Source organism: Heliconius melpomene, chromosome 17, assembly GCF_056956725.1.
Source record: "Heliconius melpomene rosina isolate 202511_hmr_F chromosome 17, ASM5695672v1, whole genome shotgun sequence".
NCBI classification, from domain to species: Eukaryota; Metazoa; Arthropoda; class Insecta; order Lepidoptera; family Nymphalidae; genus Heliconius; species Heliconius melpomene.
The window spans coordinates 14,514,020-14,536,510 of NC_140405.1; the positions used below are offsets into that span (position 1 = coordinate 14,514,020).

Below are 22,491 nucleotides of genomic sequence, written 5' to 3' on the forward strand. Positions count from 1 at the left end.
GTTAAATTTGTATTATTTTCATGATTTAGAGCATTTTTCTTTTAAATCTATTATATTAATTCTTTATAAAAGATGTTTGTTTGTTTCTAGTAAGTAAAACAAAATAGTAAAGCAAAACGAATAAATAAAAATGTATAAATTTGTATTATATTCTAATAAAAAAGAGCTAAACTTTAAGAAATTTCATCGCCGGATATGACAACATTTTCTTTACAACTACCGCAGTTCCGGCAACAATTGCCGCCGAACTGTCAATGGTGAAAAACATGTCGATGTCCTTATAATCAGCGGTCTCTTGTTTTCCTTTCCTCGCTCGGCGTTTATAATGGCACCAGTGTCTTTTGTGTTGCGGACTTGTGGGATATTAATTTACTTTATTATACAAGTGAAGTCCTCAAAGAATTTAACTGTAGAACCATGGATAGTGTCGTTTAAAGTTGAAGCTAAATCGTGTTTAGATATTAAATGTAAATATTTATTATTGGTGAACGGTGGTGAATTTTTAGGGCATTATTCTTGGAGACTAACATCTAGAGACGGTGTTAGAGGCAGCAGTTGTGATACACTATATCCTAATTACGAATTAACAGAAATCGAAACTGCACAGTGGTTTACTAAGGTAGAAATAATAGTGCCTAAAGTTGATGATAAATTATATTTTTGTTTACGCCATGAGGTGAGAAGGAACACTCCAGTTGGTGGGCAGTGGATTCATCAAGGAAACGATTTATTTTTGCATCGCAAAGCTGATGGGGTCTCATTAAGTGGTGATAATGAGAGGTGAGAAACAATTCTTTTTTATTACCAGGAAATAATTAACAAGTTAAATGAGTCATCCATTTATATAATTTATCTCGACAATATATTATGCATATCTTATTTTTTTTAACAAATTCTTTTTATTTTATTACAAATACGGAAGGTATTTATAAAAAAAATATATTGTAAAATAATTAAATTTTAAAGTCATAAAATAGATAAGTAGCTGACATGATTTATAAATTATTTATGCTGTTTAGTCATTACTAGTACACAAACACATAACATAACAAACACTTAGCATTATGACATTAAATATTAATGAAACTCCAGTGAGTATCAATAAAAAAAACAATAAAATTATGAATAAAATGGACAAATAAGGCCGTCGTGGCACAGCAGCACAAGGGTGTGACTGTAACGCGACAGTTGTGGGTTCGATCCCCTTTCGAGGAAGTGATCCATTTCTTACCTCTGGTGTCGAGGCGAAGCATGGTATTGAGTTCTGAATCTGTTCAGAATTCGGCAAAAAGTGGGGAACGGACTGTCTTAACAGTGTTCCTTCTGCCTACACTGCTGTATGTGGGATACAGCATGAAGCTGACAAATATGCCATGTAAGTATATATATTTTAAGCACTTAAATTATAAGATCCTAATTGGATATGTAATTTTAATATTTATTTATTACATATGTAATTGTATAATTTTTGTTATTTTACTTGTATAATATTAGTGATTGTTGTAAGTTCAATTCAAAATGGGGGCTTACAAAACAGTCATCTAAATACTAAATGTCTTGCAACATAATAAAAATAAGTTGAAAAATAAGAATTTACTAGTTTCTTGTTCAAAATTGTGCAGTGCATTGGAAACAGAGTATCCTAACACAAAGCACTCTCTGGCTACCCTACATTTACAGTTGTATGTTGTGCAGTTGTGCAACAACAGCCTTGGATTACAAAACATAATAATAATAATTGTTTATGATAGAATTATATATGAAACTTTCCTCTTGGATTTATCAGTACTGTTTTACAATGGTATCATATTAATCGAGAGACCGTGTTGACCAGATGGTCAATAAGATTATGGTTTTCATTGTAATTGAAAGTAGAAAAATTAAATTTAACAGTTACTACAATGTTTATTTGAAATATTTTCATATCCACCCTCTGGTACGGAGGCAAAGCGCGGTGCTTAGTTCCACCATTTAACACGCAAGGCCTCAAAAATTTAGCGGAAAGTGGGAAACGGAACACTTTGTTAACGAGAGTGAATAAACGATAAATAATTAATAATTTATTAACCCAAGATGAATTGAACCGATCATTTCATCATCATTTGATTAATGAAAAATATTTTATCCATTCACACATAAACAAATTAGCCAAGGTGGCGCGGTGGTTGTAGATTCGATTTTGCTGCTCTGTAATAGCAATGCGATGTTGAATTCGGGTGGAACGTGGAGAAAAAAGATGTGAGGATGACGAAATTAATATTATAAAGCACTGTCCACTTTCCCGACATTGCTAGTTGAGTAGCTGAACTCAACACCGCGGTTTAATTCTCCAGAACCGGGAAAAGATAATAATTGAACCCACATTCGTCGCGTTTTCAGTCACAAACTGCGCCGCTGCCGCTCGATTTATAATTTTTACTTTATACCTTTAATAGTTCTTTTGCTTCCACGCTTTGACCCTCGTGTAGTCAACTGGATGATCACCCTCTTATAGGTCAAGGTCTACGAGGGAAACTTATTTGTGAAATATATTTTGTTAATGCTGGTTATTTTTAGGCGCGTAGTGGCGCAGCAGCAAAAGCTTGTGACTATAAACGGGACAAGTCGTGGGTTCAATTCCCACTCGGAGAAATTAAATATTTAAAGGAAAGTCACGTAAAAAGCATGAGGGTCCCCCGGAGAGCATGTATGAAGAGGTTGATGACAGTGGACGAGTAGAGGTGTGTAGAGACCGTAGCGTTTAGCGCTCCGTTCTCTCTGACTACCCCCCTAGGGATAAAGCGTGAAGCTATGTATGTACGATTATATATGATGTAGTTCGACATCTAAATTGATATATTCCTGTTCTTATTTAATAAATTATATAAATCTAAAGCGTCTACATTGACTAAATGAGTTGCCCTACCAGGGGACAGTCGTTAATCATGGATCACCGAGGAAAACTGTCTGATTGTAAACACAATGGTTATGGGTTCGATACCCACTTATAGGAATTAATATTGATTATATTTAAATTATTTTCATTTTCTGAGGCCAGTCATGGCGCAAGGGTACCAGCGCGCGACTGTAAACGCCACAGATTGTGGGTTCGATACCCTTTTCGAGGAAATGGACTATTTCATATTTACATTCTCTCACTCTGGTAACGTGCAGCGCTGAGTTCCGCGACTGAACACGGAACGCTTCCAAAATTCCGCGAAAAGTGGGGGACGGAAGTGTCTTATTGGAAACAGAATGTCTTAACGCAGGTTTCCAGTTTCCTGGTATGTGCGGTAAACAGCGAAGCTAAAAAAAATTCTTACACTTTGGAAGCGTATGAAAATTAAAATGATTATTCATTATAGTGTTAGAATTAGATTGCATTTTAATGAAAAACGAAAAGCATCACAAATCTATAATAAACATTAACAGGAACTTAACAAACGGTGATAAAAAAGATCAAAGCTATAAGAAAACAATTAACAATGTTATAAAAATTACGACGTAATAGTTTAAAAATAATGTTTATAATAATAATACGTATTTTTTTTAAGTAGTCAGAGGGAGACTAATTTTTTTAATTAAAAGTAGCTTTTAACTACGGCTTTGCTCCTCTGTTCAAAGAGAAATGCCTAAGAGTCGTATGTGGTATATATTAAGTGTGGGGGGTAACTCTGACTGAAGATACGTGATATAATAATATGGGCAATAACATTTTTTGATCATTGCATTATTCAAAACATAAAGAACTTTCAATTTGAACCAGCAGTTTCTGAGATTAGCGCGTTCATCCAAATAAAGTCTGCGGTCTATGTAAATGTATCTTTATTCTACACGCAGTGTTAAGTCCCGCCAACACCGCAGCTTATCACTTACACAGTTCATTTTCGTTACGTAAAAGTTGTATAACTTTTATAAGTATAAACTCAATAAAAATAGAAATAATATAAAAGCATCTGTATGGAAATAACGTAATGTATTTTTTACGATCGCTATCTGCCTATTTAGTTCAAGGTCCATAATAAATATTATTTTCTTGGGTGTTTTCTCCATTTATGATGTATTTCTGGTCCAGTTGCGAATGGTGTAACTAACGATGCTTTGTAGGGTTCCGTACTTCAAGAGAAAGAACGGATCTCTTATAAGGTTAACTTAGTTGTTTGTCTGTTAACGTTATATCAAATACCCAAGTCTACACACCCTTGGAGCACATAGAAAATTACACTTCTTAGAAAGTAGGTACACTGGTGATTTTTAAACTGTTAATCATTTCTTCAGTCTATGTTATAAGTATATAGATTCGAATGTTAATGTTAAAATATTAAATTTCGCAGTTTACAAAATCACTTGATATTATCTGCTCCCTTAACATGACGCGGAAGATGCGTGAAGATAAAATGTGGTCAAGTGCGAGTCGGACTCGCGCTCCGAGGATGCTGTGACAATTTCATGATTTATGATAAACTACAAGTTCCTTGTAAGTTATAATTTCGCTGCTGAAGTCAAAATGTGCGGTACAAACAAAATTGGCTTCAAAGAGATGATTTCTCAAAATTCCTACGAGAACAGGAATAAAACGAGATACGGAACGTATAGTTTTACCATAAACAGGAAATTTTCTACAGAGTATTAGAACCCACGTCCACCATTTTTCATTATTATATGCCCACGACTTTATCTAGGACTTCATAATTGGATTTAATGGCATCTAGATGAGGAATGAAAAACGTCTTTTATCACAATCTTTAGATTTTAAATCTGAATTAATATTATAAAACATGACGTCATTTCGCAATGGGCACAGCATCTCTCTGATAGCAGGACAGTCATGGGTTTGATTCCCATTGGGGGCATAATTATATTTAATTTATTTTCATTTCGCCTCTGTGGTCTGGTAACCGAAGCGCGGTGTTAAGTTTCGCCATTCAACACGTAACATCTCGAAAATTTGACGCGTATTAACTCTTTCTGAATATCCTGTTTTACAGCACTCATCACAATCAAAATCACTTCTGTGTAACCCACTGTACCCGTCAGGGTTGTCTGCGACACTTAGCTCGGTTTCCACTGCGAGTTTAGCGGGCCTATTAAGAACTTCGTTAAACTCGCAAGAGTCAACTGCTTACTTGTATTATTACCAAGAAATAGTCGGACGGAAAGACCATCTCACTCTTACACTGTGGTAACCTCTAGAAGTTAGAACTGTCAAAACACTTCATTTGGCGTTGAACCGCGGAACTTAACACCGCGTTTCGCATTACCGTAGCCATCGAACTCACAACTACAGCGTTAAACCAGCCTTAATATATCTGAATGTTTTTCCTTGCATTTCCCTTTCTCCGTTAGAACATTGGGTTAAGATGAGGGAATAAAGTACATAACAGTTAATTATAAATACTGTCGACTCTCACAGCGCCTGGCCGAGGGCCAAGTGTGTATTTCAGACGCGACGACGGAATGTAAACATAAAGTGAATATAACATATGGTATAAGGTTATGGCGTATGGAAGTGCCACGATGTCGGCACGTGGAGTTTCTCGTATTTTTTTACCATGATTTTATTTTAGAGTGAAGTATATAATAAATATAATAAACTGAATTTAACCCACTTGTATTAGGTGACAACCCTATAATGTGGTATCATCAAACTGGTATAATGATTGAGCCAGGACCTGAAACGCGTCTGGCTTTAAACGCGACGGTTGTGGGTGCGATTCTCGCTCGCATCAATAAAATATTTATTATTTTCTCGCTCCGGTAAGAGTACTAAAACCAGCTTTAAGTTCAATGCTCAATGTCTCCAAATATGGGCGGAAAGTGGGGGACGGAATACTGAATGCTGAATGAACATTACGTTCATATTTATTTAATTTAGCTTCGTGCAATATCCCACACGCAGCAGGGCAGGCCGAGGTCACTCCCCACCCAGGTCCCCACTTCCCGCCGAAATTAGGAGCCTGAACTCAACGCCGCCCTTTGTCTCGTTATAAAAGCGAGAAAAATATTAAATATTTCAAGTTCATATAAATCTGGCGTATGCAGTTATTAACACTAAGCTATATCGTACTACTACAAAAAATATGAATTATTATTCTTGACTCATTTTAACCTTTTTCGAACATTGCAGATTAGAATTACAAGGAGAAAAATATGATCTACAACAAGTTAACACAAAATGGGGAGATTTGTCCCACGATATCGACGTCAATTACCTACCTAACGTCCCCAGCCCTAGCAGAGACGAAGCCAATGATATAGAAGTGTTCATGAAAAACAAATACATACCTCTTAGTGATGTCCAAAATAAAAAAGGTAATGATAACCCAAAGGCTTACGCTGAAAATGAAATAAATGATATAGATATTAAACTATTAAATGATAGAAATAAAAGGGAAATTGTCAAAAGTGGTGGCACAGATGAAGTTAAGCTGGACGATTTGTTTTTTAAAAATGAAAACACTACTAATGTGATCAAAGCGGATCGTCAAATTGGTGAATGGTCTGTCAGAAGTGATGTGACACCTGTGTTTGTCGATGGTTTGAGGGTGGAGAACTCAGATAAAGAGCCGAAGATCATTGACGATGGTATACCAAGTGTTTTGGCTGATACTAAAGTTATACTGCGGTAAGTAGTTTAAAGTGGGAGCAGGTCAGTTGCGGCGCAGGGGCACAAGCATGCGACTGTAAACGTGACATGTGGGTTCCCACTCCAGAAAGTGAAATACTTAATATTTTTATTCCTTCGTACTGGTAACGAAGCAAAGCGCGGCGTTGTGTTCCACCACTCAACACGCAATGCCTCCAGGCTTCGGCGCCGAAAGTGTGGAACGAAAGTGTCTTAATGGGAACGGAGTGTCTTAACACTAAGTTCGCAGATTCCCTGCAATGTGTTGGATACAGCGTGAAGCCAAAAAAAAATGTGAAACAGAAATATCAATACAATTTATACAATGTAATCACATCATATGACATCTATAGTACCTATATCTAATTTTATTTTTTTTTGTATCCAATAATTAAATGATATTTTTAATTTTTTTTCATATTTTCTTTAGTCTTTTCGGCCAAGGCTTAACAGAGAAGACGGTCATCGCATTCACTCACGACGTACTGCAGTATGGGCAACCCTGTAAATTTTTACTCAAAGGAGAATATATGGTAAGTAGGCCATATCATTGCTTTGTATAGTATAAGAAGAAAATCGTGAAGTGAGGCCGTCGTGTTACAGAGGCGTAACGCCTGACGCCGTAATGGATACAGCATTACGGTTGTGGGATCAATTCTCGCTCGAGGAATGTCTCTAGAATTGGGTGGAAAGTGGGGAAGAGTGTCTTGGCACTAAGTTTCCTCTGCCTAGACCGCAAAATATGTATATGTAGGATACAGCGTAACGTGAAATGTAGAGAAAAATAACTTTTCATAGAGTCGTTGGGACCGATTAATCTACGCGTATCTCGCGTTTTTTTTCTTATTTCCACAATGCAGTTACGAGGAATGTACTGTAATTCATTCGATTTATTCATAAGAGATAAGAGTATATTATATATAGGTACTACCCATAAGAGCCGAAATTCAATTATATTTTATTTATGTTTTCTGCTTCACTCAATATCTCGCACATAGCTAAGTAGGCAGAGGGAACCTTGGAACCTAGTGTGTAGACACTCCGTTCTCATTAACGGAAACGGAACTGAACGCCGCGCTTTGCCTCGTTACCAGAGCGAGGAAATTATTTTTTTTAATATTTAATTTCCTCGAACGGGAATCGATCCTACGACCAGTCGAGCTTACTAAATACGAATGTTAGCCTGAACAGTTTCCTGAAAGAACTTGCCTGATGAAAAATAATCATATTATAGCAACTTACTTGTATGTTACGTAGAATGACCTAAATAGCGATCCCCTACTATTATTTACATATCTCTGTGGGATAGTTGTGATTGTAAATGTTGTCGTACGTGTACGATTAATTATCGTGTACCATTTTGTGGATTCGATTCTCATTCGGGGTTATTTTAATACTAGGGACACAAACGCGGCTTCGCCCGCTTAAACTTATTGTTATATTATGTTTAATACAATATACAAAATGTTCCATAAATTAATATTGACATAAATGTTTGTTTCCATTTCGTCGGTCTAGTGTCGAGGCAAAGCGTGGCGTGAGTTCTGCCACTAAACACGCAATGTCTCCAGAATTGGGCGGATATATGAGCGAAAAGTTTTTTTTTGTGTTCTATTAATTGTAGCCATGTGTTATTCTGCCGTATAAGCTGTATTACTTATTTAGCTAATAATATAACTGTAAAGTTTCATCTAAATCGAATAATTCAAAATTTGTTTTACTTTCATAATTATATATTTCGTTCCAATTTTGGCTATATATAGTGAGATATTTAGTTTAGTCATAAAACTTAATGCCTTCAGAAACACAGAATGTTGATGATGGCGTGATTTTTATTTCACTCTGATGTTGAAAATTCTTGTATTAGTTAAAAAAGCTAATGTTAAGGTTCTTCGTTCTCCACGCATTGCCCAGGTTTCGAGACGATGTTTATTGAGTAACGTAATACACAGTGCTTTGTTACTATGGCGAAAAAACAATTTTGATCGAGTGGGATCGAATCCACAACCATCGTGTTTTCAATCAGAATAAAGGTCTTCTACGGAGTGTTTTTACACTAGACCAATTTTTTTATGCGTAAAATAGGCATAACTAAAATATATACTTAAAATTCTCTTACAGGCGAAAGAAGGTTCGGTCACAGCCAGGTCTGCGTTATTCGAAATAATAGCCCCATCGCCATTACTAGCTTCAAAATTATATATATGCGCGAAAAATTTAAAATCAGGCGTCAAAGATCCGAATAAAGACCAAGAAAAATATCTGCACCAAGGATTTGAACACTGGAAAATGCTAGCTACGCACAATAAGTTATTACCATTGTGGGTGTCGTTGACACTTATTCTGGTTTGCCTCATGTTTTCTGCGCTTTTTTCGGGCTTGAACCTTGGACTGATGTCGTTAGATCGTACAGAACTAAAGATTATATCTAACACTGGCACTGAGCAAGAGAGGAAATACGCGAGAGCTATAATGCCAGTGAGGGACCATGGAAATTATTTATTATGCAGTATTTTATTAGGCAATGTGGCGGTCAACTCGACATTTACAATTCTACTTGACGAACTAACGTCCGGTCTGTTCGCGGTGATATTCTCTACGCTCGCTATAGTATTGTTGGGTGAGATAACGCCGCAAGCGATATGTTCGAGACACGGCCTGATGGTAGGGGCGAAGAGTATTATGGTTACTAAGGTGGGTCAAACTACAGACATTCTTCATTCTTCGATCCCCACTGAAAGAGTGAATTATTATAGAGCCTACTGTGTGCGAGATACTACACTACACTGTGTGATTTCTCGCTCTTATAGGACAATTCGGCGGTGTTAAGTTTCACTATTCAACAGGCTGACCGGAATATCTTAAGTTCTGGTGGTGAGAACGGAGAGTTTTAACACTAGCTTCCGTCTGTTTATCCCGCTATACGCGGGATACAGCGTGAAAATAATAAAAAATCATAATAATCTCTTTCAACAGGCAGTCATGGGGCTCACTGCGCCTCTGGCATTCCCTGTCAGCAAGTTGCTAGACTATTTCCTAGGGGAGGAGATAGGCAGCGTGTATAATAGAGAACGATTGAAGGAGTTGGTCAAGGTGAGTGAAAGAAGGGGTTCAAATCTATATAAATATCTATGTATAAAATTCTTCCTTTATTAACTTAAGTGATGTGAATGAAGTAATAAACAATATACAGCAAAAATTATGGGGTGCAGAGAAATAAAAATTGGCATACTTACTGGTACTTAGGTCAAGGATATAGCGTTTACAAGACTACTTAGTTCTTAGGGACGGAGATAGACAATATAAAAAGATTCAAAAGGTTAAATATATTTAATGAAATAACATTTAATTACTACAAATTGAAAGAAAAAGAGGATTACACACATTGTGGTTGTGTGCTCGATCCTTGGAAAAAGTTCTTTAGCCTTCCTCGATAAATGGACAATCCGATACAAAAAATAGATAAATTCGAACCAGTGGTTCCTGAGATTAGCGTGTTCAAACAAACAAACTCTTCAGCTTTTTAATATTAGTATATATTTGTAGATATAACTTTTATTAGAAACCCGTAGTGGTACACCTGTGAATATATTTCCTGTTTAATTCATTATCACAAAAGTCATAACGACATTTGAAATTTGTACGCATTTGCCAAGTATGCTGAACTACAGCTTGGTGTAGTGCCAATACTTGCCACCTCTCTATGGGTCGCGTATTCTTTTTTATCGACCACATCGAAACTAAAGTTACTGTTAGCGCGACGGCTTTGAATTCAATTCCCACTCGTTCTGGTAACAAGATGAAGCGCGGCATGAAGTGCCGCCACGCAAAACGCAATGTCTCGAAACTTCTGCAACGCGGGAAAGTACGTGAAACTACTATAAAAACTAAAAATTGAACTGGCTATCATCAGGTAACAACAGGCGTGAACGATCTGGACAAGGACGAGGTGAACATTATATCAGGTGCCCTCGAAATGAGGAAGAAGACCGTCTCCGATGTGATGACAAAGTTGGAAGATGTCTTCATGTTGCCAATTACATCTGTTTTGGACTTCGAAACTATGTCTGAAATCGTTAAGTCTGGTGAGTTATTTTCATTTTATTTTTGTGTGCACTCGTATATATTTAGGAAACATTTTTTAGAAAACATGAATATTAGTGCTCCTAGGGCAGTCGTGGCGTAGGGGCACAAGCGTAGAAGTGAAATATTTAATATTTTCTTTCACTCTGGTAGCGAGGCAAAACGTTGAGTTCCGCCACTTAACACGCAATGCCTCCAGAATTTGGCGGAAAGTAGGAAACGGAAGTGTCTTAATGGGAAAGGAGTGTCTTAACACTAGGTTAACAGGTTCCATCTATCTAACCAGCTTAATGCGGAATACAGCTTGAAGCTAAAAAACAGGCATATTAACCCAAAGTAATTTACATTTCGTCCTAATTTGGCAGAATACCAAAATGTTACGAAATATGTCATGTTTGGGAAATGACGCAATTTAATTCATTTGACCTATTATTCAGAACAACACAGCGTTCGACTGTAAACACGACGGTTATGAGTTCGATTAAAACTCGGAGAAATTAATTATTTACAATTCCTTGTTCCGGTAACAAGATAAAGCGCGGCGTTGAGTTTCGCCACTAAACAAATCTCAACATTTGAGCAATGCGTGAGCGGTGAAGCTAATTAAAAAAGATTGATTGATTGTTTTTTAATATTTGTCTATCGTAATTTGTATATCCACCATGTTTATATAAATTAAGATTAACTCTTAAGTGCCCTTATCTATTTAACATCGATCGAAGGACTCATTTCAGAGTGGTGTATTAATAGCCTATGTAATATTATAGTAATAAATAGGTAATAATATCCCGCATATACCAGGGTAGGCAGAGGGAGCCTAGTGTTACGACAATACGTTTCCCACGCGCCTCCCAATTTTTGAAACATTCGGTGTTAAGTGGCAGAATTTAACGCTGCGCTTTGTCTTGTTTCTATTTCATAAATTTCATTTGATTTAGATGTTTAACTGAATTCACTTACTAAACCACCGCGTGGCCATCATCATAACTGATGGTGTTCTAAAATTACAAGTCCTATTGGACACCTTCCAACGTGCACCGAAATTTCTATAGTACATAGCTGTCGCTTATGAAATTTGACAGCAATGTTACAAGCCAGAAGTGTGTTAGTTACTTATATATCATAAACATTCTTCCGAGAGGCCGTCGCGTCGTGGCGCAAGGGCAACAAGCGTGCTATTGTAAACGACGGTTGCGTGTTCGAATAATGCCGTGGAACGACTCTTGTAGGTTCAAATCCGTGTCAGAATACCGCCGTCGGTTTTGTAATGTCCTCGCGTACTGTCCTGATTTTTTGCACAACACTATTTTGTCTTTTTTTTGTGATAGCTTAGGACTTAGGTTGAAACTTGAAAGCCATTCTTAAAGACTCTGAAATGACAGGAATTCTCCTTTAATTTAATAACCTCAGATATACTTACATAAAATATACACGCCTTTATTTGGTTTATTCGCTACCACCTGAAACCATCGCGTGTAGCCGGACTAGCATCTAACACGATGACGTCATAAGTTACGCCAAAAAATATTTCATGCGTGAATAATAAATTAGCACAAGTATGACAACAAGAACATATCCTGAATATTCCGTATACTTATTATGAAATCAGAGTATTTCAAGTTTAATGGACAAAATTTGACGTTCACTTCCGCCATTGAACCCTGTCGGGGTGTCCTTGGAATGTCTTTATGTATTCGAAGTGTCTTTATACTGGGTTCCTCCTTACACTGTTTTTTTATGTTCTCTAAGCTTAACAAACATAAAAAAAATACAGTCGAATTGATAACCTCCTTCTTTTTGAAATCGGTTAAAAATATAAACCTCAAATAGAAAAACATCAATTCTACCCAAAGGTTACTCCCGTATCCCGGTTTACGAGGGCAGCCGCACTAACATAGTGACGGTGCTATTCATCAAGGACCTGGCTTTCGTGGACCCCGACGACAACACGCCGCTGCGCACGCTCTGCCAGTACTACCAGAACCCGTGTAACTTTGTGTTCGAGGATGTCACCCTGGATGTCATGTTTAAACAGTTCAAGGAGGGTGAGTGAATTTTCGATTTGTGGGTACGTAAAAAAATGATTTTGACAGACGGATAGACAGATAACAAGACGATAAGTGACGTATCCTCAAAAATTGGGTAAAAACTTATAATGCTATGGTTTGAAGAGAATAGGGTTTTCCCAATGGGTGTTGACTGGCAAGCATTGTTTGGTGGGAAATTGTGCTAGGTTATCTTTAATTTTTTGGACATCTTGATATTTTTATATTTGATAACGGTATCTTTGAAAATCATATATATCGTTCGATACTTCACTGGCTTAGCTCATCACTCATCATTAAACACTATGGCTTATACTGTATTCAATTTTAGCCTTTTAGACTAGACATTGTTTTGAGTCTGGAAAAAAATGGGCGAAAAATAATATATAAAAATAACAATATAAATCTGTAAATCTTTTGTTTTTTAATCAAGGACACAAAGGTCACATGGCGTTCGTACACCGCATCAATAACGAGGGTGAAGGGGACCCCTTCTATGAAACTATCGGCCTCGTGACCCTCGAGGACGTTATTGAAGAAATGATACAAGCGGAGATTGTGGATGAAACTGATGTCTTTAGTGAGTATAGGGAGTTCTATTTTCATCTGGGTCTAATTGGGAGTCAAAGTAATTTGGACAAAATCTGGACTTTTTAAATCGAAATTTTCTAGGGGATGAGAAGGATAGAAAAATCAAAATAGTACAAACCGACGGGTATTTTACATATTATTTTAATTATATACATGACAAAAAAAGAATATCGATGTATGTGAAGAGTTGTAAGTTTATAGGCGTCGCGATCCTCGAGTATGTTATTGGAGAAATGATAAAAGGGAAATGGGGCTTCGGTTACAAATGAGGAGTCTAATTGGTTCAGGTGTAATCTCTTTTTCAGAAACTTCATTTAAACATTATCAATTATATCATTTTTCAAATAGCGAAATTAAGTGAATTTAGATAAAGAATTTTATATTCTTATTATATTTAAATTTTACATACGAAAGTTAAATGTTTTCTAGAAATTTTCACAAATAAAATATCATAATTGTTATTATTGTATTATAAATATTTTTTAGTGGACAACAGATCAAAAAGGAAACGAAATCGTCCCCAAAATAAGCTCCAAGATTTTGCAGCGTTTGCTGAGAGACACGAAAATCAGAGGATACACATTTCCCCACAACTCACTTTAGCCACCTTCCAGTTTCTTAGCACTAGTGAGTGTGCTTTACCTTTTATAAAATTGCTACAATTTTGTTTTATTGAATTAGCTGAAACTTTAGTTTTCAATATATATTTATTTCTTTAAAGTAATAATGCTATTAAAGCACGAAAGTAATGTAGATAAGTTACTAAAATAACTGTAAAGTAGAAGCGGGTTAAGCCGCGAGCGGGTCGCTAGTACATTATAATGTTCCCGCAGGCGTAGACGTGTTCAAACCTGACACGGTGTCCGAGACCGTGCTCCGGAGGCTTCTGAAGCAAGATGTCATACATTACATCAAAATGAAGGGCAAGACTAAAAGGGAATTGAGCACTTATGTTTATCAACAAGGAAAACCGGTAAGCCATTTCGATTTTTATTTTTTTAATAGATTCGAACGTTTTTACAGTTCTGTATAGCAAAAGAAAAAAATGGGCATTTTTTTCCAGGTGGATTACTTCGTGCTGATCCTGGAGGGGCGCGTGGAGGTGACGGTGGGCAGAGAGAACCTGGTGTTCGAGGCGGGGCCCTTCACCTACTTCGGGGTTCAGGCCCTCACGCAGAATGTTGGACTTGGTGAGTTTTAAATTTTATATATATAAACATGCAGGGTATATTGTGTGTTATTCCACACAATAACTAAAGAAAAATGTTTAGAAACATGTAAAAATGTTTAATTCGGACCCACACCACGTAAGCCATTAATTCTTATCGAGCTACGTTGGAATACTTACATATATTGTGCTTATATTAACAACATTTTTTAAATCATCCAATTTTATTACAATTACTAGGATGTAATATTTTAGTAACTGATAATATAAATAAAATCATAGATATAAAAGAAAGAAAAATAAGAAAAGAATATAAAAAAGTTCGTTATTAAGAAAAAATGGTCTTGCCAGCAGAATAACTGCAAAGTGATTCTTATAAAAGTTTTTTGAGATACGGAACCCTAATAATTAGTCATTTGTGTTTTCCGTAGCTGAATCCCCGACGCCATCAGCGATGGGTTCCCTACAAAATATAAGTATGGAGGCGATGCTCCGTCATACATTTGTACCCGACTACTCAGTGCGAGCGGTGGCTGACGTCTATTATTTGGCTGTGAGACGGTATGTGGGTTCTAATTTGTATATATTTTTTGAAAAAATGCTTATGGTCGCTATAAACTTGTTGAAAATGATATTTTAACTGGACAATACGGACTGAACTGAATAATTTTTATGTTACTTCTTGTAAAAAAATAATTCATCCCCCTGAATGGGAATCGAACAAACGACCATCGCGTGTACAGTCAGACTAACTATGGACGTATATATGCGTTTTAGCTTTAACCTGCTATATGAGGGATACAGCCTGAAGCTAAATATAGTCGATAGACAGAGGAAACCTAGTGTTTAAACACTCACTCCTCCATGCACGGCCAATCTTCTATTCTTGGAACCTCAACGCCGCGCTTTATCTTTTTACCAGAGCGTGGGAATGAAAAAAAATTATAATTAATTCACTCAAGTGGAAATCGAATCCACACGGTGTTGCCACTGCTCCACGGGAGCCTCTACGTATTCATATTATTAATATTAATTCCAGTTCATTATACTTGGCGGCTAAAAGAGCAACTCTAATGGAAAAAGGAGCATTATCCAAAGGCAGTACTAACGAACAGTTCGACACCGAAGTCGATAAGGTAAGATCAATATTATTGAAATTAACTGAAAGATGCTGGGTACGAGTCCCGCCAAAGTTTTTATCATGTCATTTTTTTTTTCGTGCAATGTAGGTAAATATAGGCGTAGAGTTCCGCCACTCAACACGCAATGCCTTTCTCGAGTGGAAACAGAACCCACAACCAGTAGCGTTTACAGTCAGACTGGCCTCCAGCCTATAACCCTCCTTGATAAATGAACTACCCGACACAAATATTTTTTTCAATTGGAACCAGTAGTTTCTGAGATCAATCAATCAAACAGATTTTTTACAAATAATTTGAAAATCTTATAACAGTTCCCACGTTCTTCAATAAATAGTCAAATGCCCCTAAAATTATCAAGATCGAGTACATCAGTGATACAGGATCAAGATTATTCTGTAATTTTTTATTTTATTTAACATAGGTCGTAGGTTTGGGTTCGTTAAAGCAATTAAAGTAGTTTCAAGTAGTCTTTAATTTATTAAAATATTTTTAGTTTGAAGTAAACATAGATTTGTTATTTTTTTGAAATTGTTAGTATTATTTAAGTAAATATTGTTCGAAATTGTTTAAAAGTTATGATAGATTTAATCTCAAAATCAATAAACCCTCATCGACTTTATTTATTTTTTATTTATTTAATGTAAAAAATCTAGACATAGAAATAGAAAACAGCAATTATTAATAATCTTCTAGGAATCAGTTCTAAATATGATGGAGTTAAAACAAAAACAAAATATAGCTAGCACATCATCTACCATAACATCTTTAAGTATCGAACTAAGCACAGATGAAAACAAAATAGCAGATACAAAAACAAGTGCTATCAAAGAACCAGATGAAGTATCACAAAGTTCTTACATTATTGATAATAAAAAAGAAAATAAATTAATTGACAATGATGAAATACCGATATCGTCTAAATATTTGAAGACAGATAATAAAAGATCTGAAAGTGACATTTTATTACGTGACATAGATAAAATAATAGATAAAAAAAGTAAAATGGATAATAAAAACAATTTAGAATCGAAAGACGCTAAAAATGATGATGATGCTACAGAATTAAAAGCGAAAGATGTTTTAGATGCTGAACAAACATTTTTAAAGGATTTAAAAAAATTACAATCGTCTCATCCTAATTTGAATAAAAAATCTACTCTAGATTTAGACAAATGTATAAATAAAGAACAAAATGCTAAAATTAAAGAAAATCTTAAAAGGAAATTTGAACCAGAAGTAGCTAGTTCTTCTAAAGATTTTAATTTATTAGATATTAAAAAAGACATAAAATTGGAAGACATTTTTAGATCGAAATCTAAACAAAATGTTGATAAAGATAGATCATCTGTAGATGAAGGGAAAAAGGGTTAGTTTTTTATTATCTGTTCACTCTTTTTAATGAAATAATTTAGCAGAGTTCTTAGCATAAATCGAAATATTGTTATTTTGCGCTATAATCAATTATTTATCTAAGTCTATCTCGGCGCGGCGTTGAGTTCCGCCACTTTGTCTTCAATTCATGGGAAAGGTAAAGAAAAAAATGTGATTAGGTTCTAAGTCTTGAATCAATGATGCTAAAACTAATGCTTTTACAGTATTAAAAGCGAAAGTTGTTTTAGACGACGAACATATATTTTTTGAAAGATTTAGTAAAATTACAATCGTCTTATACTAATTTAAATAAAAAAAAACTGGTTTAGATTTCGACAAATGTACGAATAAAGAACAAAATGCTAAAATGAAAGAAATTCTAAAAAAGAAACTTGATGCAGAAATCGCGAGTACTTCTAAAGACAAGAAGTTTGAAGGAACTTGTAGATCTAAATCTAAAGTAAATGTTGAAAAAGATAGGTCGTCTTTAGATGAAGGGAAAAAGGGTTAGTTTTAATTATTAATTTTTTACAGAAAATAATAACTGCACAAAATCCAATGAAATTTTGGTCACGTATCTGATTGTAAACACAGTGGTTTTTAGGTCGACCTCCAATCGGGAGAATTATAAAAAAATATTGCCTCGTTGGTCAAATCGCCGCGTTGAGTTCTACTCAACACACGCAAAGTCTTGAGAAATTGAGTGGGTAGCGGAGAATGGAGTGTCGTGACCCTAGATTGTCTTTGCCTACACTGTTATGCTTGAAAACATATAAAGCTATAAAAACATCGATCTAGTAAAGTTACATAACATTTATAGACAAATATTTCCCCTAACGCAAATTGAACCTAAGACCATTAATTACGCCCTTTTTTTATTAGATTGTATTAAATTTAATAGATTACATAATATTACAGATAAAAAAGCCAAATTTCGTACTGACACTTCGTTACTAACATTTTATGAACCGGAAAAGAAGAGAAGAGAAAAAGATAAAAAATCTGTGATAAAATTAGGTACAGATAAAGATAAAAGAATAGATATTGAATGCAAATGCGACATTACATACAGTATTCAAGATAACTTCTACAGTTCTGTAGAAAATAATATTAAAATCAATGAAAATACCGATTTTTATAATGATAATAGATTATCGTATTCGGATAAGCTTGTTTTAATGCAACTGGCTAAAGTTATAAGGTTATTGGAAAAGAGAGATGTGACTTGAAATAAGCGAAGAATGTTAGTTATTTTATTAGTTATGGCGCGATGAGACGGCGTGCGATTGTAAACGCGAGGTCTGTGGGTGCGACCCCACTGGGGGGAAAGTTTATATTTAAAATATGGTCATTCCTCGGCTCTGGTAGAAAAAAATTGTTTTTCGTTTTAATTTTTTTCTTTAGTTTTCTCCCAAAGGTTTTTTTATTTCATTCTTATGACATTGTGTAATCAAAAAATGTGTAATTAGTCCGAGAACTCCGAACTCAAAAACAGTCTTAGTCAACGACGTTACTATTCTTTCTTAGATATTTTTTTATCATATTTCCATTTCTTCGCTCTGGCCTAAGGCAAAATCTCGGCGTTGAGCTCTGCTACTCAACACGCAATGCCTTGAAAAATTCGGCAAGAAGTTGGGAACTGAATGTCTTAACACTAGGTTCCCTCTGCCTACCCAGATGTGTACGGCGTAAAGTTGATTAATTTTTTATTTGATTTTTTTCTAGTTGCTACAGTCTGTGGATGAAGACATAAGTATAAGTGGAGAACACAAAACTCCATCGAGGCAGGTCGGTACATATTTTTTTTTGCCATTTTCACAAAGAAACTATAAAGAGAGATCTGTGATTAATATTTTTTTATAATTGTTTAGTGCTTCAATATCAATTTATAATTATATACAATACACATAAATCTCACTATTAAGTCTGATAACCAGACGAAATGCAGCAATGAGCTATGCCACTCGATACGCAATATCTCGAAGCGCAGCTGTCTACTATATGTATACGAACACATAAAATATCAATTCTCCCCATCAGGTATCCCCGAACCCAGTGTCAGCGTCGCCGGTGACTCGAGCCTCCTTCGCCCGCAACTCCCCGGACAGAAACGGAGACTTGTATCCAGCTAGGGCGGACGAACAAGAGAAACTGTTGAAACACTAAAATTGGCCCTTTTTTATGTATATAAAAATGTTTCAAAATGTTGCTTTGAACTAAATAAATGGCTTAATTCTCTTCTTTTTAAGTATATAGATTGATTCGAAATGTTGGTTTCGTTATTTTGGAACTATATATTTCAGAAAGGTAGAAGAAATACGGAGTGTAATTATCAATTATATAAAATATCTCATCATTTGAGATTTTTACTTGGTAATATTTTAAATTTTTGTAGATATTTTAGAGAATGAATCTCTGTTGGTAAAAAGGAGAGTGGGAAAATCAGAGAATGGTGTAACTAAAATATTCATTTTTAAAGCAACCTGTATAGTTCAATTACTACTATTTATTTATTTGTATTTTTTATTATTTACTGCATTGCACGTTTTAAGTATTAATTGAGTTTTAAAATTTTGAGATTGTTTTTTTATTATAAATTAACTCTTTTTAAAATTATTTTTTAATAATTGTACTTAAATTAGTATCGACATGAATGTTATTTTATTATACTTATGTAATTTAATTTTTAATTTAATATATCGATATTAAAAATACAAATTACATTCAAATATAAATGAGACAGATTATAAGTAAATAACTTACAATTAAATTATTCCGCCAAATATAAAGAAACTAATAATAATATTTATATTATAAAAAATGCCAATTTTCATATTATGGTAACATTCTAGTGTTACCAACACTAAATATAAATAATATGATATAGTGATGAAATTAATATATTATTGTCACATATGGCCTTAAAAAAATTATAATGTCATTATCGTGTGCCATTTTATAGAATAAAAACATTAAAAATGAAAGAAAGTATAAAATAAATAATATGTTTATAAACTTACCGGCGACCAATAAATAACATTTGTTCTTATATACTTTCCATGTACTACCACCGATCTGTTACGATTTTATTATAAGTATAAATAAAGTATCAATCAAGTTAAGCAAATGCATGGTTACATGGTTACATTTATTTATTTAATTAATTTGGAAATATTTTCAAATATATATTTTGGTATAAATTTGAGTATTCATTATTAATATGATTTTCTAAATTGCGGTATGTGGTAAATTATTGTCTAAATACTTTCTTTACTTTTTTGCGTATCTCTAATGTTTTTATTCTACAAAAAATATTTTCATCATCATGGGTAAGAGATCCGTCATAATAGTTTTAAAAATATATATGAATAAAAAATAATTTTAAGAAAGCGAACAAGGAATTATATAAATCGCACTGTTTTTCTAGATATAGATTGCACTTTATTGATTGTACTTTGTAATATTCTGAGTCAAAAAAAGAAAAAAAATTAAGGCTAATTCATTGGCATTGTCTCTATAATACTATTGCTTTCACTGGTGTTTTTGTTTATTTTTCTGTGCTAATTATTATTTTTGAACAAATAGAAATACTGTATTAGTATCTGTTATAAATTTTCATTTTGCAGAGAATGAGTGTAAAAAATATTTATTTGCAAGTGCTTCTTTTTTTTAGCAACTATATTGGAATTGGCACTCAGTGTATCTAGTCTTTATAGTGTTGCTTTTTTAAAACAACCTGATGTACTTATTATTTCAAAAATGTGTTGCGTATTATCTTATTTCTGGCCTATACATACTTATTATAGTAATGTAACATAAAACAAATCAAGTACAACGACAATAATATTGTTATTATTATTTTATGATTTACGATTAACTGGTAGCATTCAAGATTTATTTCTGAAATTGAATATATATTTTTTATTATTGTGTTGCCTTTTTTAAACGAAATGTAGAATAAAAATTGTAATTCGATTGTTAATATTTTATAATATTATTATTAAATATAAATGATAGCAGATACAAATTTTAAATGTACTAATAATTTTATTTTTGAACTCGCAATTTTTTGTAAATTATGTGATATCTTTAGATCTGATAATTTTTTTTTTTCTTACTTATTTGTGCTAACATTTTTTTTAATATATTTACTTTTTTCTAAAAAAGATAAAAATATATATATTTTATTTATACAAATTGTCATATTTCAGTTAGTATAGAATATTTAAATTTAATATAGAAAATAAATTGTTAATACAAATAAGTTGTTTTTACGCTTGATTTTTTTTTACAACGCCTGTATGTACAGTGGACTGGGTGTGAGATTAAAAAAATAATATTTTTTTAATAAAAAGAAATAGTAAGTTAGACTTGGTTATTTATTAAATTTAAGTATCTGACTTGGACTTGGTTATTTATTAAATTGTAGTTCTGTCATTATGGAATTAGATAATCTAATTAATGTTTTGGAAAATATTGATAATGGGTTCAAATTCTGTATTGCCAGTATGTTTATATTTCAACCAATTCTACAACTAAAGAGCTCATTGTGTAGAACATTTTTTAATATATTTTTTGCATTAATTGGTAAAAAAAAAAGTAAAAAAGTAATTTCTAAAAGTACATTTTTACCTTTTTAAAAGGTGTATAAATAAATATACTTGTACTGTTTTTTAATATATATTTTTTTCTCGCATTTAGTTCAACTGTATACGTCAAGTGTGTTACTTAGCATTTATATAGCATAAAGATATTTCGAATGGAATATTCATTATAAGTATAATAGTTATTCCCTGTTTTATTTATTGATAATAAATACTGTTAGCATAATTATGGTGAGCTGTTTTTTTATATAATTTATTAACCAAATTTACAATTTTACAACTTACAAAAATTATAAAAATTTAAATTTCAAAATTAAAAGGCACGTCTGTCTTAGTTCGCCACGATACGACGCCACTTCTACAAATTATTAATTCATCGGATTCAAACACAATGTTGTACTTGCGCACTTGCGCTTCAAATACGTTTTGTTGAATCTATACAAATATTATAAAGCTGCAATTTGTTCGGTTGAATGTGATAATCTAAGGAGTTGTTTATGGGTTGGAATTGAAAAAATATAACATTATTAATGTTTTATTCCAGACTTAGGAAAGAAAAATATTTATTAAGAAAACATATACGTAGCGGCAGGATTTGAACCCGCACAGGTTCAAATCGTTATACTTATTAAGAAAATTCAATAAGGCAAATATTTAATTTCCTCGCGTGGGAATCGAACCTACTTGTCGCGTTTCGAATTCGCCGGAATGTGGACAACGGAATTGTCTTTATGGGAATAGTGTTTTAACACAAGGTTCTCTCTGCCTACCCCGCTACATGCGGAATGCAGCGAGAAGCTAAAAAAACAAAGAATAATATTCCCGTGATGCTGGCTTTTACTTGCGAAACATGACGCATTCAAGACTCTCCATAGGTCTAGTG

At 33.9% G+C, this 22,491-nt stretch overlaps 1 protein-coding gene across 1 annotated transcript; it reads left to right on the forward strand.

Moving 5' to 3' along the window:
• Nucleotides 1-242: 242 nt before the first annotated feature.
• LOC146530507 (unextended protein-like) lies at nucleotides 243-21,837 on the forward strand. Its single transcript, XM_085199880.1, has 15 exons — nucleotides 243-780; nucleotides 6,107-6,604; nucleotides 7,035-7,137; nucleotides 8,726-9,298; nucleotides 9,581-9,697; nucleotides 10,518-10,689; nucleotides 12,541-12,732; nucleotides 13,166-13,312; nucleotides 13,810-13,950; nucleotides 14,157-14,296; nucleotides 14,387-14,513; nucleotides 14,923-15,052; nucleotides 15,531-15,627; nucleotides 18,730-18,792; nucleotides 19,045-21,837. The coding sequence occupies exons 1-15, from the start codon at nucleotides 326-328 to the stop codon at nucleotides 19,168-19,170; spliced, it is 3,081 nt and encodes a 1,026-aa protein (XP_085056006.1). The 5' UTR covers nucleotides 243-325; the 3' UTR covers nucleotides 19,171-21,837.
• The last annotated feature ends 654 nt before the right edge of the window (nucleotides 21,838-22,491 follow it).